The sequence below is a fragment of the Lichenostomus cassidix genome, chromosome 3 (genome assembly GCF_008360975.1).
Source record: "Lichenostomus cassidix isolate B80296 chromosome 3, HeHo_3.0, whole genome shotgun sequence".
NCBI classification, from domain to species: domain Eukaryota; kingdom Metazoa; phylum Chordata; class Aves; order Passeriformes; family Meliphagidae; genus Lichenostomus; species Lichenostomus cassidix.
This window is the reverse complement of record NC_139483.1, coordinates 16,754,072-16,770,447: the sequence shown is the minus strand read 5'-3', so window position 1 is coordinate 16,770,447 and position 16,376 is coordinate 16,754,072. Positions and strand designations below refer to the sequence as shown.

Sequence of the window (16,376 nt, the reverse complement as noted above, 5' to 3'; positions counted from 1 at the left end):
ATTGGACCTTTGTATTCCTTAGGGAATAGCACAAGCCATGTTTCAAAAGGGAGCATTTTCAGGGGCAAGGCAATATAAAGCCTCTGAGATGGGGAATTTTTGCTGCTTGGATAAACATAATAAAAAATAGATGGAATAGTAGAAATCATGTCTTCTGTGGTGTTCACCCTATGCTGATTAATGCTTTTCTTCATCAGTGGATATATATCGGTCTTCTCATCTCTAAAGATGTTTTCATTAAGGATTTTCAAACTCAACTATCATTTTTATTTGTCATTACGTTGGATTTCTTTTTGTACAGTTCAGGCTGCAAGTTTTTCTTTCAGTTTTTTCAAAGGTTTTCATAGGGAGGAAAGAGGATTGTATTGTTCTGAGTGACACTGGCATGCAAATAAATAACACTGAAACTTGGAAGAGTGTTAATTAAAAATTATTATAACCTGACTGACCTGACTTGGCATCATGGTATCTCGCCAAACTGGCTCTTTATTCTTACGCGTGCCTGATTTGTGTTTGTGGTGTGAAGCTAATGAGTTCATGGAATTGTTTGGCCTAATCCTGCTCTCTTTACACTGCAGAAGTTTTATGTGAGGAAGAATAAGGAATATCAGAGTGAGGTTCACTGGGTGTGACTCATGGTGATTAACCCAAGTAGTATTTGGCATAGATTGCTATTTTAATAAATCCAGGTAGATGGCATATTGGGCCTGTTTTTTGTTTACCAAAATGAGATTTACATTTTTTTAAGACCAGCTTACACATGTGTAAGCTCTACGGGCTTCAGTGCACATTTTTTGTAATTCTTACCTGTGTGGGGCGACATAGGGTCCACTGAAACAAATGAGGATGTGCTGAATGATGTAATTAATCAACAACAACATAGCACTCAATTTGTTGTGACTCTGGTCACATTGCCGCCATTTTAGCTCTGCAGAAGAAGAGCAATTTGGGCAGCTATGAACAGGGAGGACTGGAATCTGACTTTGAGAGGTCCCTCAGTTAAAAGAGAAGCAGATCTTATCTTTACATCCATATGTGCTACATAGACATCAAAAGGCTGTTTCTTAAAGTCTTTGAAGTGAGATGTGTCTAACATTTGACCTGTTCCTCATTCCCATTCCTCCAGGGACACTCAACAGTGGGCTGGGGCTATGGAAGATGCAGGTCTCCTGCCTCAGCCCACCTTCCCAGCTGGCTGCTGTGCTCATTATCCGGGTGGAGCACCCTGGTGACACACCTCTACAGCATCTTGTTTTGGAGTTACTCGGTAGGAGTGCTGTGCTGAGCTGTGCAGCTGTATCCTGCGTTTAACTACAGGGTTAGGTGAGTAATAAGGCAGGTAGTTGAACCAAAGTTATTCAGAATATGTAGCACAGGTGATGCAATTGCCAACACACACTGTGGGACCCCACTCTGTGGCCAGGTCTGTATTCAGTGATTGTCAATGTGGTTTGACATGTGAGCAGCACAGGAGCATTCTCAGTGTGATGTATCACACTCTCCTTTTTTAACATCTCCTTTTCTGCCATAGTTTTCGGTAATACTTTGTGTAGAATTCCTGGAGGTTATTTTTTCTGTTTCCTAAGGAAGGTATGCAGTAGTAGCCACAATCTGACATTACATTGCATTACATAGCATAAATGCAGTGCTTTTAACATCCATGTATCAGTAATTCCAACAGGCCCAGGCAAAGTGAGCCCTACTTCTGTAGATATTTAGTTTGAATTAATATCTGTCCATGCCCCAGCTAGCTTACCGTTTAGAAAGAGGAGACATAATGGAAAGGTAACATAATCAGAACAGGTTGAATAGGGGGGATTCCCCTGTAGGTTTGTTCTTAACATTGGCATCAGGCTTTCAAACTGTTGGAAGGGAAGTTATTGCTGAGAAGTGATGGGAATAGGAAGGGAAAGACAAATAGTGGCACAGTAGTGTGCAGGGAAAGGACAGAAAGAATGAATTTGACTCAGAGAAGCTTTTGGTAACTGACTTCATAGAAATAATACAATAGCAAGTGGAGAAAAAGTCCATGGTCAAATCACATGGGGAGTCAGTCCAGACTTTCCAAATAGGTTGCTGATGTTTGCTGGCAGCTTTTAACTTCAGCTGGAAGAAAAGGGCCTCTTTTCTCCACAGACCAGAATTAATCTGTAATGCTTTTCTCCTCCAACTCAAGTGACTTGTGTTAAGAGGGCAGCTTTCAGACAAGGACCTTGGACCAAGTCCTGTTTGGGTACAGTGGAAGATTTCCAGCTGCATTTTAAAGCATCATTCGCCTCTTGTGTCTGAATTGTTAATTTGCAGTGGGGTCACTCCCAACTTCCACTACTGCTAGGACATTAATGGTCTAAATAACTGCACCTGCTATGTTAATGAAAGTGTGCATAAAAGCTCTAGTAATTTAGAAAATTATGTATTGTGTTGGGGTGCCAAGAAGGACAGAAAGGTACAAGTGGCAAGAACTTGGTCAAAAGAAATAGGATTTCAGATCACTTGCTGTATTATTGCCACGGAGTTAGCAGTGCTGCTAATGCGTTCAGTATTTTACTGACTGTATTCAGCTTTGCAGTTCAATGTGTTGCAGAGTGGGAGGGTTTTTTGACTAAGAGAAAGAATTAGAATAATGTTTATTTTTTAAAAAGTCCTTTTTTTTTTTTTTTGCTGACAGGATTTTAAGATTGTGGGAATTGTTTACAACTGATCACTGGCAAAAAATAGGTCATTAAGTATCCTTGGATCATAAAATCACAGGAAGACAGAACTGGAATGGACTTGAAAGAATCCATTCCTTGCTCCAGTCGGCAAACATCTATACCAATATGATTCCTGATAAATGTTTGTCTAACCTGTTTTTGAAATCCTTTGCAGCCTCCTCAAGCAATCTATTCAAGTCCTTATTATGCCTACTGTTAAAAGAAGCCATTTCTAATGTCTAATCTAAAACTCCCACCTGCAGTTTACACCCATTACTTCTTATCATGCCATGCTGGGCATGAAGAACAGCTTAATTCTCTTCCTCTCTGCATCCATCTTTTATGTATTAGAAAATGCTTGCATTCTCCTGCATGTGCCTTTTTCTGTGCATCTGGACTTGGATGAATATAGGTTAAAGGAAAAAAAAGAAAAAAATTACATTTCTGGCTGAGACAGTCATTTTAGCTGATCATGCAGCAAATGGCTGAAATGGAGGAGTTGGAAAATGCTGGGCAGGGCAGGGTGGTTTGCTTAAGGCGATCTGAGGCCCTAAACATAGTACATGAGAGAGAGGCTGGTGCCTGCCATGTGTTACACATCTCTCATGACAGTGCCTGTTTGGCATTTCTGTCTCACCTGCCCGTGTCTCAGCCTGTATCTCTCACCCACCACCTGAACTGCAGCCAGGAACCATGAGTGCTTCTGTGGAGCCTGATTTTCAGGGATTAAGTCAGTTCTCTGCTTCCATTTTCAGTTGTCTCCATTTTGGAAATCAGAGATGGGTAAGAAAAAACTAGGGAATGAGAAATGTGGCAGCTGGTAATTGACCCATGCTCTTTAATTCAGCCCTCAAATGTCATACTCCAAGATATAGGAGATATCCATGAAAAACCTTCCTCCTTCCTTCTTCATATCTTACAGGTCCTGGCAAAGATCCCCAAAACTCTGTTGTCCAGAATTATCACAAACATGAGTCCCTGACTGCTCTTAGCATCTGCTCCAGGTCAGTATCCCTTTGCATGGGTATGACAGAGGTTTCCTAAGGATCCTGCAGGCATTCCTAGGCACTTGAGAGCACCAGCCTGCTTGTCACAACACCCTCTGGCTGCTCACTCTGTCTTCTCCCAAGTGTCCCAGCCATGCCAGCCTTTCCTCATGGATCATTTAGATCATGTGTGTGGTGATGCAGTCTGTATAATTGCAGGTGGTTTACTCAGTGCTGCCAAAGCTTTGGATGCTCAGAGCAGCTCTCCAGGACTCCAGGTGGAACGCACATGTGGGTGGGTGAAACCAGCCCACCAGATACACTCCTCTTCTCATGGGGAGTTTGTGAGGTGAACACTTTTTTGTCCCTTTGGGGCTGACAGCTGAATAAAAACACAGGGCAGTTCACATGACTTAAAGCTGTTTGCAAACCTCAATAGTCACTGGGTTCACATGTTCTTTTCTGGGATGAAGACCATAAACTTACTTTTAAATTAAGAAAACTCATGTTCTTCTGCTAGTTGTGTGATTCTGAGAGCTGGGACCTGAGGCATAAGGCTATAGTGATATTTGTACTGCCAGAATATTTAGATTTCCTTTGTGGGAATGGAGTTTTTATGAAGTGGAGAGGAAATAATTGTTTCTCATATCACTTAATTTTTTAAAGAGAAAGCCTGTGGAAATCTTTCCTCAAGTCCATGAAGTCTGGAATTGCCTCATTCCACTCCAGCAGTGAATTTCACAAATGTGCAGTATGACAAAATCTTACCTAAAGGCTACATTTGGAAGATAAATCTCCATTTTGCTGCATTTTCTAAAATAACACAGTTTGTATTAACTCTGATATTTTTCATTAAGGAAGCCATTTCCTCATCTTTGCATGGGAGTGGATATTAGTGTTATGGGTATAGGAATTAGTATTGTCTCTGATTATATGAATCCTTATCGAAATGAACCTAGAAAAGTCCCCCAAGCATTTTCTGTTGATAACTGTGACACCCAGTGGTTATTTAAAGAAGTATGAAAGTGTAGTACAGTAGGATTACAGTGAACCTAAAGGCTGCACAAAATACTGAGGTTTATACAATAAATGTGTGCCTTTAGGAGTAGTACTCTTTTTCTTGGTAGTGTGTACAGATTGTAAGAATAAGCTATTTTAGGAGTTTTAAGGCTTTACTCCCTTAAGTTTATGTTTTGCCATATTTAAAACACATAAACACATATTTATATATGCATGTGTATTTACTTGTACAAAGCTTTTTAATACATTGTGAGACTGAGGTTATAACCCTGGTGAAGCACTGACAAAAAGTAGCTATGAAATTTGAAATGGCTTTTAATTCTTGCTGGCAAGAAGGTGGCTCAGAAGAAGTCTGGGAGATAAAGGAACCTTGTTTCTTCTCCTTTGCTTGCCACTGACTCATTGTGTGGCTTAGGACAAATTGCTTGTGTGCATGGCTGATAAGTGCTTCAGTCAGTCTGTTCATAAAGGTGCAAGGTGTAATTAGTATTAATCTAGGTGGCATTCACCTCCAACCGTTTATGCCAGAGTCAAGAATGATTAAATTATACGCTGTGCATAATGCGTCATATTTATATTCCAAAGCCTAGTATTACTTTATGAGCTGTGTTTTATTACAGAGCACTGAATACAGATTTAGTTCCACATACCTGGTAAATGAGAAATTAAACTTTATTGTTCAGGGATCACTGACCATTCAATATTTACTCTTGGTGGCATGTTCAAAATAGAGGAATGCCGTCAAAACTCAGAATATCTAATTGCAGTGGACCAAGCAGCAGGTGCCCATTATAAATACATTACCATATCTCTTATTTGGGAATGTCTGAGGGAATCACTGAAGCTTTTTCTTAAGGTAAGAAGAGTTACACAGCAAAAGGAGCAACGTCAGAAGGCATCCACTTACAAGCCTGGAGATTAGACAGAGCAGCAAAGTCAGTTGCTGCCTAAGGCCCTATCTTGGCTGCATTAGCTGTGGTTATACTCTGTGCCTCAGGAGTGCTCTTCAGCTCCCTGAGTGTGTGCCTTGTCTTCATCCAGGACTGGGGTGACCTCTGTATTCCCACCCTTTATTCATCTCTAACCTACCCAGCTTTCATGCAGGGAAACTGCAGCCAGAAAGGGAGAAATGAGACATTCTGGCAAGTCCAGTTGTATCAGGGTGAGGAGAGAACCAAGACACACACACAAACACACACACACACACACAAGCTGAAAGGCTGTGCTACAATATTATCTATTTCATGTTTTTGTCTTTGTTTTTTTTTTTTTTTACTGTCATCAGTGTTTCATAATTAATAAGATAATATAAAATATTTAGATGTCATAAAATCCTTAAATGCTGAATTCAAGATAAAAATACCTTAAAACAACTGCACATGTTGGAACTAAACTTGTTTATCATAGAAAAAAACCCCCGGTTTTGGATGTCATTACTTGAAATTCTGTAACATTTAGTAGTCCTTGTTTCACACCTGCTGTCCCAGTGTTTACAAGGATACAAAGAGATGGAAACAGAAGAATGACAATGAAGTAATGCTTGATAAAGTGCACTGTTTACTGTGTTGCTAACAGATTGTCACCTGTTGTTATTAACTGCTGGATGAAGAGTGTTTTTGTCATCCAGCTATTGATAAGAGCAAATGTATGTGATAAAACGTTGTTCTAACATAAGAATATATACTGGTGCTTACTGATATATTAACATATGAATACACTTGGCCAAATTCTAGTTTAATCTCTAGAAGGAGATAGTGAACAGATCTTTTGCTCTTTAACCTAAACCTGAGATATGAGTATGCATCAGTTTGGGGTTGATCGGTGTCCCTCCACTGTTTATTCTGTATTTGAATGACTTGAATTCTGGCCCTGGGTCATTGTTGCCTACTCTTGTTTTGTTTTTTTGAATTATATGTAGCTCATTTCAATCCTTCCACTAGTTTGGTTGGTTGCATTGGGTTTTAGCCTTACAAAGTTTGGTTCCTCAAAAATGGGACAAATCATGTTAAAAACCAGTTTGTCTTCTACTTTGTTTATAGCATATTTTGCTAGCCAGCATAAACAAAGCCTAGGGCAATTTGCCATCCTATTCTAGACAGGATGTCCAAGAAGTGGAGTAAGTGCAAAGCCTTTTGTTTACACTGTGAACTGACTTTGGAGTTTTGTGCTTCCCTGTTCTGGATTCTCCATTCTAAAAGTGATTTTTTTAATCCTCTGAGGAGAAAGCTAAAACTCACAGTGTGCAAATCTTCATTTTTAGGTCAAAGAAGATCCAGATATGTACTAGGTGGAAGAAACGTGTTCCAATACTTGGATTACAGGAAAAAGAATATGCTGAGAGAAGAAAGAAGTATATATGTTGATATTTACCGTAGTTTCTGTGTTGGCAAAAGCATACTCGAAAGACGTGAGTAGTGATATGTTTTATCCCTTCCCACACTGGGACTTGGCATACCCTGGAAGAGAGTCTCCTAGTAATTATTATTAATTGCTATGGTGTTGCACTCCAGTGGCTCATGAAGTGTCTCTGGTGTCTCACTGAAATGGAATGTTTCACAGACAGACATGAATATCATAAAATACACTTTTCCCAATAAAGCTACACCCCTACTGATTAGCCAGGGCCCTGAGGTCTTGTGATAATAAGACCTGACTTAAACATCCATACTCATCCCTCTGCACACCTCCTGCCTGTGTCAAAGCAGCTTTTCCAGCATAGAAGTTAATTTCAATAGTTAAAAATTGGTTCCTTGCTTCCAAAAGCATCGAGGTCTGGCTCTTTGGAAGTGGTGGCTGCTAGATATGCACATTAGTTTATTAATTTCAGGGAGAAAAACAAGAAAAAGGGAGAACAAAGAGAGCTTAGGAGTGGAAAAAGCAAGAAGGTGGCTGCATAGCAGGGTGAGCCACAGTGTTCTGTTGGGACATCAAAACAAGTGGATCCACCCTCATAATCTTCTTCTTGCACAACCCCTGACATGGCTGTGTTTCACCCTGAAAAGAGGTGAATAAAGTGCTGACTTAAACAACATTTAGAGGAGATAGAAGTGAATTTTTAGATACTCCCTGCAGCCAGTTCACTGAGTAAAATGATGAGTATAAAGGATGTAGTAAGCAAGTTGATTTTGTATCAGGGTGCAACTAATTTAATAGTTACCAGACCAAACTCCTGCCTTCTGGTGTTTTGAATTCTGAGGTATGAAAATAAAATGTGTGAAGTACAAAATAGGATTTCTAGATGGTGGGGGTGAGCAAGATTTCATTAAGGATGTTTGTTTAAATACTGCTACAGCAGATGTGATACAGATCATACCATCTCACTAAGTCACAGGAGTTCAAGAGTTGAAAACGGCCATTTAAAACTTGTATGTATAAATAAGTGTCAGAGGAACTGAATAAATTCTTTTCTCCTGAAGTTGAAAAACCTTCTCAGACACTACAAATGACAGAAATTTCATCTTATTCACCTCTAAGCCTTTCCAGAGCAGTCAGTGACTCATAGATTCAATGTCAGTCCTAAAAGCCTTCCAAGCCAAGGGGAATGTGAAATGATGAAGCATCCTCTGCTGCACATCTGCCTGAAGTACAGCACAATGCTGTTTTAGCACCTGTGTTTTCAGGAATACAGGCACCAGGCTCAATCACTGAACACCCTTGTTGTGCAAAGACAGGACTGTCCCTTCTCTGTGCAGTTTTTTGTTTGTTTGTTTTTCCATCTTCAAGATAGCCAAGGGAGGAGGTAACTGACTGGTTGATTACTTGTGACTACTGAATGAAGGCCTCTTTAAGGAAATGTCTTTGAGCTTAAGCAAAGTTATCACTTGTTAGCCTGTTGATTTGCAGAAGGAAATCACTTAAATAGATATTCTTCCTGAAAAAGTCCTGTCTGCTGTTTTGCAGAGGCTCACATCGAGCACTGTGCTTTGCTTCATCATCATTCACATTGTGTAGTATTCCTGCAGCAGTGCAAAGAATGGGCAAGAGACCAACAGAGAGATTCAGAAAAGTTAGGGATATAATATCTTGGCCATTGAGTATAGCAGGATTTCAACCCAGCAGTACTGGAAATGTGCTCTGTTAGTTTGGACAAGCCATTGCAGCCATTGCCACCTCATGGCCTTATTTGATTTAGGACAGAAGTTTCATTATTAGCTTAAGGCAATCTGAGACTGTACTGCTGCCAAAGGGACATTCCTCCCCCTTCTTACATCAGACCAGGCACCCACATGACCACACAATAAACTAATCCAACTGAAAACCAGCCCTGGGGGAAAAAAAAAAAAGAAAGGAGAGATTACTTTTTAAAGTCAGGAGGTTAAGCAAGAAGCCAGAAGGTTGCTGGGGCTAATGAAATGGATGGACTGGCAACAAGCAGCTAGAGGGATGAAGAGGTGACAAGCACCCTCTGAGGCAGTGAGATTCAGCAGGTGAGTCTCATTTGAAGTCACCTTAGCAGGCAGTGTGGCCCAGGAAGGTTTGCTCTGTAGAGAGAAGCAGGTTGTGCTGCCACCTCAGCAGCTGTGCTGTGTGCCTTGGAGGGGATTGTTCTTCAGGTTAACTCTGGGCTTGTCCTGTGCAGGAGCCTGCTGTACTGGGTGTGCTCCTGGAGCATGTCTTCCACTTCAGTTGATAACAAAAACTTGCCTAGATGCACCCAGTGTGTGTCCCTGGGGGTACCACTGGTTCTATTATTTGTTGAGGCTTCTAAATGCTACCATGGTATGAAAATATTTAGAGCCTGTTTAAACTCTCCTGTTTGGGAGTGAGAAGCAGGAATGTAGCAGAGCCAGTGTTGAGTGAGAAGAGAGAAACCACAAGGATTTCATGTGGGTTTCATGAGTCTTTTCTGTGGTCCTGTTTTCAAGCAACAGAGATGTGCCAAGGCTGGAGCTCAGCTCTCTGTGTGGTTCCTGTTGGCCATGGTGCACCCAATGTTTTTCCTCTTTGTGACCATTACTGACATAGACCTCTGTTTTCTCACCTCCTGGGTGCCTCACCAAAGTAGTCTAGGGATTCACACTCTAACATAAATGTGCCTTTTTGAGCAGCATCCTTAATTTGTCCTTTCCAGGTCTTTTGTGCAGTTCAGTGTGTTTAATCACTTATATTTTTTCGTGGGTCACTCTGGTAGTAAAAGACAGCAGGGGGCACCAAATCTGCATAATTCTGTTAAAATTGTAACATGCAGGTCCATGCTCATAAAATTTAAATTATTGTGCATACTTTCTGTTTAACATCTGGAATTCCATTCTAGCACTGATATTTTCTAAGGTACCTCCTTGCTCCTCAAGAGTTGCAGTAGTGAAAGTGGGGGTTGAATTTCCACAAAAGTGTACATTTGGGCCAGTAGCAGACCTTTCTTCTGCCAGTTGTCATCCCATTTCCTTCCCTACTTAGTGCTATAGGCTCCAGAATTCATGTCCAGGAAGATACTAGATACCTAATAATTCAGGGAGCTGTTTGTATTTGCAGAATTGGATTAACTGAAGGCTTTGCTTTTCAGCTCCAAAGTACCCTGATATTGTGAAAAGATTTTGTGCTGGAATCAGTGTTGGACTTTCTAAAGGACATCTCAGTGGCAATGCGAAATGTTTTCAAGCCTAGAATGAGTGATGCAGCTGCCTCTGTTTTTTCTGAGAAGCTGGAACTCAGCTTTCTTACAAGTTTTTAAGAAAAACTCCTCTGCAAAATAAAAATGAAACACACAATATATTCTCACATGGTTCTTTGAACATTGGTTTAAAATTAATCTGTGAGCATGGATCTGATTCAAAAGCCTTCCTAATGTGAGTGGTTTACACTCCTGAAACAGCTGTGCATACACTAAGAAAGGGAAAACCTATTATTTGTATACATAATACATATTTATTATTTGTATTTTAGAAGTGCTTCAGGGTTGGATCCTCATCTTATTATGGACAAAAAAAGTAACATTGCAGTTTGACAGACACTTTGACAAATCTATTAATTGGGAGCTACTAGTAGTGCATTTCTGTTACAGATAAGGACCAGGAGGATGAAAAAACATGCTCAAGCCATGCTGAGATGGTCACCACATGATTTTTTTTCTGCCCTGCATGCCCAGTCTTGGATTTCTATTCTTCTACATTTAAAATCCTTCTTTGAAAAATCAGACCATAAAGAGAGAAAATGAGTCATGCAACTAAGAAGAGAACCCAGGTCTGAGACATGACTGCTCATCCTGTATCTTCTGCTAAGTCATTTTAGTGTCAGATTCATAAAATAATTTGGCTATTTGAGCTGTAAGTTCAGCTGGGTAGGTGCATGCCTAAATAAGTAGCATTTCCAAGCTTATTTATCTGCTTTAAATGTAATCACTCACTGGATAAAATAGGCAAAGAACAAACCTGCTAAGCCTTCCAGAACTGCATGTTCTTACATTACAACAATTGCCATTGTTTCAGACAGCAGGAAAAGAATATCTTGTTGTCAGATGACCAATACTTGGGTGAGAGCAGTTAATGTGCATACTAACAGCTTGGTAAGTGTCTAATGGCACTTGCTTCACTGATCTGTGGAGCTGACTGCATGTAATCAGTCCCATATATTTCAATTCAGTGATTCTGGCAGATCTTAAATGTTGAATGCTACAGCTAGAAATCAAGTGTGCTTTCCTCCAAGGAGGATTATTCTTCTTAACTGGCTTACTGAGTATTTTCTCTTGGGATTTACAAATCTTGTATTTTTGATTGTGTGGTTTCACAGATTCGCTGACCTTTCAGCATCATTGTGAAGAGAAGTGTGTTAAATATTTGGAAGATTACTAATACTGCCATAGTGGGCATTGCATAAATATCTTGTGCAGGTGGAGGCTGCATTACCATTGATTTCTTTAGAGAAAGTTTACACCCCTGAACTTTTGGCTTCTCACAATAGCAGGTTAAAATAATGATTTCAAACCCATATTTTATGGTCACCTGTCAAAAATTGTGTAAGACTCAATAATAGATCTGTGTGGTTCCTTAATCATCAATAGGGTTGTTGTGTTTTTTCTGTCTCCACAGCTCTTAAACCTTGTCAGCTGGAACATTCCTGGAAGTGTTCAAGGTCAGTCTGGATGGGGCTTTGAGCAACCTTATGGAGCAGAAGTTATCCCTGCCCATGGCAGGGGAGTTGGACTAGATATCTTTGAAAGACCCTTCCAACCTAAGCCTATCTTTTATTCTGTAACTTAGATCTGTTAGGGAAGGTAATGAGTCTCTGGTTTGTAATTTATAACCAAAATCTAGCGAAACATCCAGTCTTAGACCTTGGATGAAGTGTGCATGGCATTTTCAAAGGTAGGTTATGGAAGCATTGCTTGGTTGGCATTTTTGCATTGCCATTAATGTAATCTTGGGAGCATGCAAGTTTAGCAACATATTCTCACTTCCATTTTTTTACCTATGGAAAAGTCTTTCTAACTCCTGATTTAAATCACTTTTTGTGATTTTAGACCATTACATTTTAGCCTGTCTGTGGTGGGTAGAGAATATTATATTTCCATACCCAATACCATTTTACATATCTGTTTTCATGTGTGTCTCCAGAGTTTTCTTTTGGTGGAATGAGCTCAGTTCTTTCTGCCTTATCTCCAAGGCCAATAGCTCTAATATCTCCTGAATTATCTCAAGTATGTGCATGCAGCTTTCACAAGTGTAATGTCCCAAAATGTCACTACTTCACATATTCACTGCTAGATTTTGACTTATGCATCCCAGTACATTGTTTTCTGTTTTCATTCTGGATTGATATTATTCCATTTGTTCCATTTGTGATAAAACATGCAGCTATTTTTCTGAGTCGTGTTGCATTGTGCTGGGAAAATGCAGTTGGTTTTGCTAACCATGATTCATCATCAAAATGGAAGGATTTTACAAATGGGATTGTGTAGGATTCCACCTCAGGTCTAGCAGTAATCAAAACTTCTATTAATATTTTGGATAACACAGGGGAGAGGATTATTAAATAGCATTCGGCCATCAGCTGCAGAGGATCCCTTAATTGCCTGTGAAAGGGTAGAATGCAAATCGAGAATCAACATGACAGGTTAAGAAATCAGTCTGAAAAGTATATGCAACTCCACAAAGGAAACTGAGAACTACTTCATTTAGGTAGGAATAATTAAATACACTAAAATAAGAGTGAGAACAATCAGACAGCACTGTGAAACAGATTGCAGAGCTAAGATATATGGCTTTAACTGGACATTCCTTTTCCCAATACCTGTTACTTTGTTATAGAAAGAATTTTGTTTAATTTCATACAGTTTTCCTTTGGTTAGTCATTGGTCCTTGCTGGTTTTTATTGGTCTTTTCTGGTTACTTGTTTAATTTAAATTAAGAGAAAAATAATGGAAAAAATATTAACATGCCAAAATGTTGACCATTCCAAGGCAATTCTTTTTTCTTGAGATGGTTTTTATCTTTACCAGTCTTCTGGAACCTCATCTGTCTTTCAGGATTTCTCAAATGTGTAGTCAGTCTGAGATTACAGCAACTTCTGAAATATAAACCAGACTGGAAATGTGTGCCAGTCTCCTTAAATAAACTTGCTTTCCTGTAGGGACATTTCATGCATATCCCAGACTGTCTCACAATGTGATTTAAGAAACATTTTTATTGCTGTCAAAGATAGTAAAATATTATTTTTTCTGAAAAAGCACATTTTCACAGTATATAGAGATGCCATAAAACTTGCATATTGAAGCAGAATCTCATTTAAGAAGTTGTATAGACAGAAGGGAGAATGTCTGCTGTTAGCACTTGTGAATGTGACAAATATTCCGATACAAAGTCGTGTGGTGATCCACTTTCACAATATAATGTGAAAATAAATTCAGATACCTCAGATTTGCAGGGTTTGGAATTCATGTATGATGTTCAGAGACAGACAACACTAAATTAGTTAAAAAAGAGACTGTGCATAAAATCAGTTTATACAGTCATGGTCTGTGCAGCTTTGGACCAAAATACATTCAGGCAATTGCTCTTGGTTTATCTGTAGAATCCCCCCAGTTTGGTTTCACACCTTGCCTAGGAATTCAAAAAAGCTGAATGTATCTTTGCCTTGCAGCACCATTAAAGTAATGTTCCTAAAACTGGAATTTCTAAACTCAAAGTTATCTTTTTAAAGAAGACCCTGACTATGTAGTGGGAAGTAATGGAAGATTTCATGCAGTTTCCTTGCACTTTGGTAGTTAACAGCCTGGTTTTATTGATTTAAAATAAAGTTCTACACCTGACAACAAAGAATATTGATAAATACAATCAAAGAACTGCAAACGGTCTAATGTGTTTGGGTTCAATTCAGGCCTGGCAGCCCTGCAGGATGACATAATCCACATAGGATAATTTTGGAATGGGTAAAGGCATACATGCTTCCCAGTACAGTTTCTGGATTTTAGTGTGGGGTACCATTTGTTGGAGCAGAAGGATAATTAAGTTTTTGTTCCTCTTCGCTTGCGCCAAGACGATTAGCAGGGGAGTCTCATGCTTCTGAGTTTTGCAAGGCAGACACTTTTCTGATAAGAATTGAATTTGCTCGTTTCAGACAGTCTGGTAAACAACCATCAGAGGACAACTTCTCTCAGGGCTGTGTGAGGCTGGCAGCAGCAAGGGCACACCTTGCCATGCTCAGCTCTCTTGGCTCCTCAGATGAGTAGTTAGTTAACAGCCACATCAAAATGTTTACTCAGCTACTTAAGCTCATTTGCAGTAATTCTGCCTTCCTTCCTCCATTTGTGGACATAGTTATCTTAATTCATTTTCCTAGCGATTTTGTTACTTCTGTGATATAATTTTTGCGTTCTTTTCTGAGCATCTATTACCCTGCCAGTCTGCTCCAAGCCACCTACCCTATTTATGGGCATTTTAACAGAAGAAAGTTAATAGAAAACCACATTGGATGTGAATTTACTAATTCCCACTGTTCTTGCTGGGGACACTTCAGTGTTAAAGGGAAAAATGGCTTATAGTACTTCCAAAGGAAGATTACTTTCTCCCAGCAAGACAAAGTGGCCTCACTGGGAACCAGGGCAGCTAAGCTGCAGTGCTTGGAAATTTACACCCTAATTATCACAAATTAATTTCTCCATCTGGGCCAGAATAATTATGTGAAAAATATTCAGAAGGTTGTCCAGTGTGTTACCTTTTCCTGCAGGCTGATCTCCACTGAGTGCGTGTGGGTCTTACTGAGTCCATCACAGTGGAAATCCCTTTTGCAGTTCAAAGTAGCAAAAGTGCATTCTGGTTTTCAGTTCCCTCAAAGTTCAAGTACCTCTCAGAAGGTAGCATACATGTAAATTACCACAGCAAGCAATATATCATTGACATGATCTGGAAATGCTAGTACTGCTAAAATGTTGTATTTGCTCCCATTTCAAGCCTGAGTCCCTCAGCTTGGCTAACCTTGCTTAACTCAATAGCTTTGCTTGTGTTGATTGCTTCAATGGATACCAAATGAATGGTTCAGGAGCCAAAATAACCCCTCATTGGAATACCTGTTGAAAAATATTTTTGTTTTAGAAAACTATGTCCACAAAGGAAACCTGCCTGGGATTCATTTGATTTTGAGAGTTGCTTTACTTGCAATCCAAAGCAAACTCCTACAAAATATGTTAGGGGGAAAAAAAGTTAATTTCTGTTATGTGTTGTTTCACAGCAGTTTATAGGTCAACAATTTATGTAGCCCAGTCAGCAAGAAACACATATATAACATCTACTTCTCTGAATCAGTTAGCTGGCTGATGTCAAGGTAATTACATTGATATAAAAGGCTGTTGCAGGTTCAAGGAGATGAGAGCTGAGTTTCTCTACAGAACTAAATGCCATGAACAGACAATAACACTCTGTGTGTGTGTGTGCAGTACTTGTGAGTCATGATAGTTTCTAAAAGGCTGTTTAACTTTCTGAAGTTGATGTGAGTCATTGCTCTCTTCCCAGGTAACGACTAGTTAAGATCACATTTAGCTCTTCCATTTCTCTAGTAATCTCTGAGACCTGCATTTCATTGATCTTCCAGTGAACAGCTGCTTCAGAGCTCTGAGTGACAAGTAAAAGCTTTATGAAATAGCTCCATTTGGAGAGCATAGATGACTAGAGCTGGAACCTGTTACTGCTCAGCCACTTTTGTCACATAGAAGTGACAACTGGTTTAACAAAAGAAAACATCCCTTGTTCTAAGCATTTAATGTAAGTACAAAACATATGGGATTGGGAAAAAGGCAAGTCTGAATGACACAGAATAAAAATAGGCACAACAAGAGCATGTTTTTCCTTATGACATCACAAACACTGTTTCTCCAAACTATTCCTAGAATTAAACTGAGTATTTCAGAGGGCATCCTGAACATATTAAAAATCTAGACCCACACTTATCTGACCCTTGTGGTTTAGGCAAGTTTAGTTTGATGTTTCAAGATAACAGTAGGAAAAAGAATAAAAGAGAATCACAGAATGGGTCATATTGGAAAGGACCACACTGGGTCATCTGGTCCAGCCTCTCTGCTCAGGCAGGGTCATCCTAGAGCAGGTTACTTAGGATTGTGTCCAGATGGCTTTTAAGTAAATCCAGGGAAGACTCCACAACCTCTCTGGTGACCTGTCCCAGTGCTCTGTCAACTGCACAATAAGGAAGTTCTTCCTCACATGCAGGGGGGTCTTCCTGTGTTCCAACT

The 16,376-nt window shown here is 39.6% G+C and overlaps 1 protein-coding gene across 8 annotated transcripts in view; it reads left to right on the top strand.

The window, feature by feature from the left end:
• The window catches only part of LOC146439171 (uncharacterized), a 31,725-nt gene that overhangs the window by 10,379 nt on the left and 4,970 nt on the right, over positions 1-16,376 (top strand). Inside the window, exons 2-5 of one of the 8 annotated variants that reach the window (XR_014850691.1) lie at positions 6,960-7,106; positions 7,527-9,126; positions 10,701-10,962; positions 11,725-14,430. Coding sequence is in view for 5 of the 8 variants with exons in the window: in XM_085054702.1 (XP_084910828.1) it covers positions 6,960-7,106; positions 10,203-10,303 (248 nt within the window). In the remaining 3 variants the exon portion in view is untranslated. Of the gene's footprint in view, positions 1-1,126; positions 1,324-6,959; positions 7,107-7,526; positions 9,127-10,202; positions 10,677-10,700; positions 14,431-16,376 lie in introns of those variants that run through there. The other 7 variants (XR_014850692.1, XR_014850690.1, XM_085054704.1 and 4 more) reach the window with 7 other exon arrangements.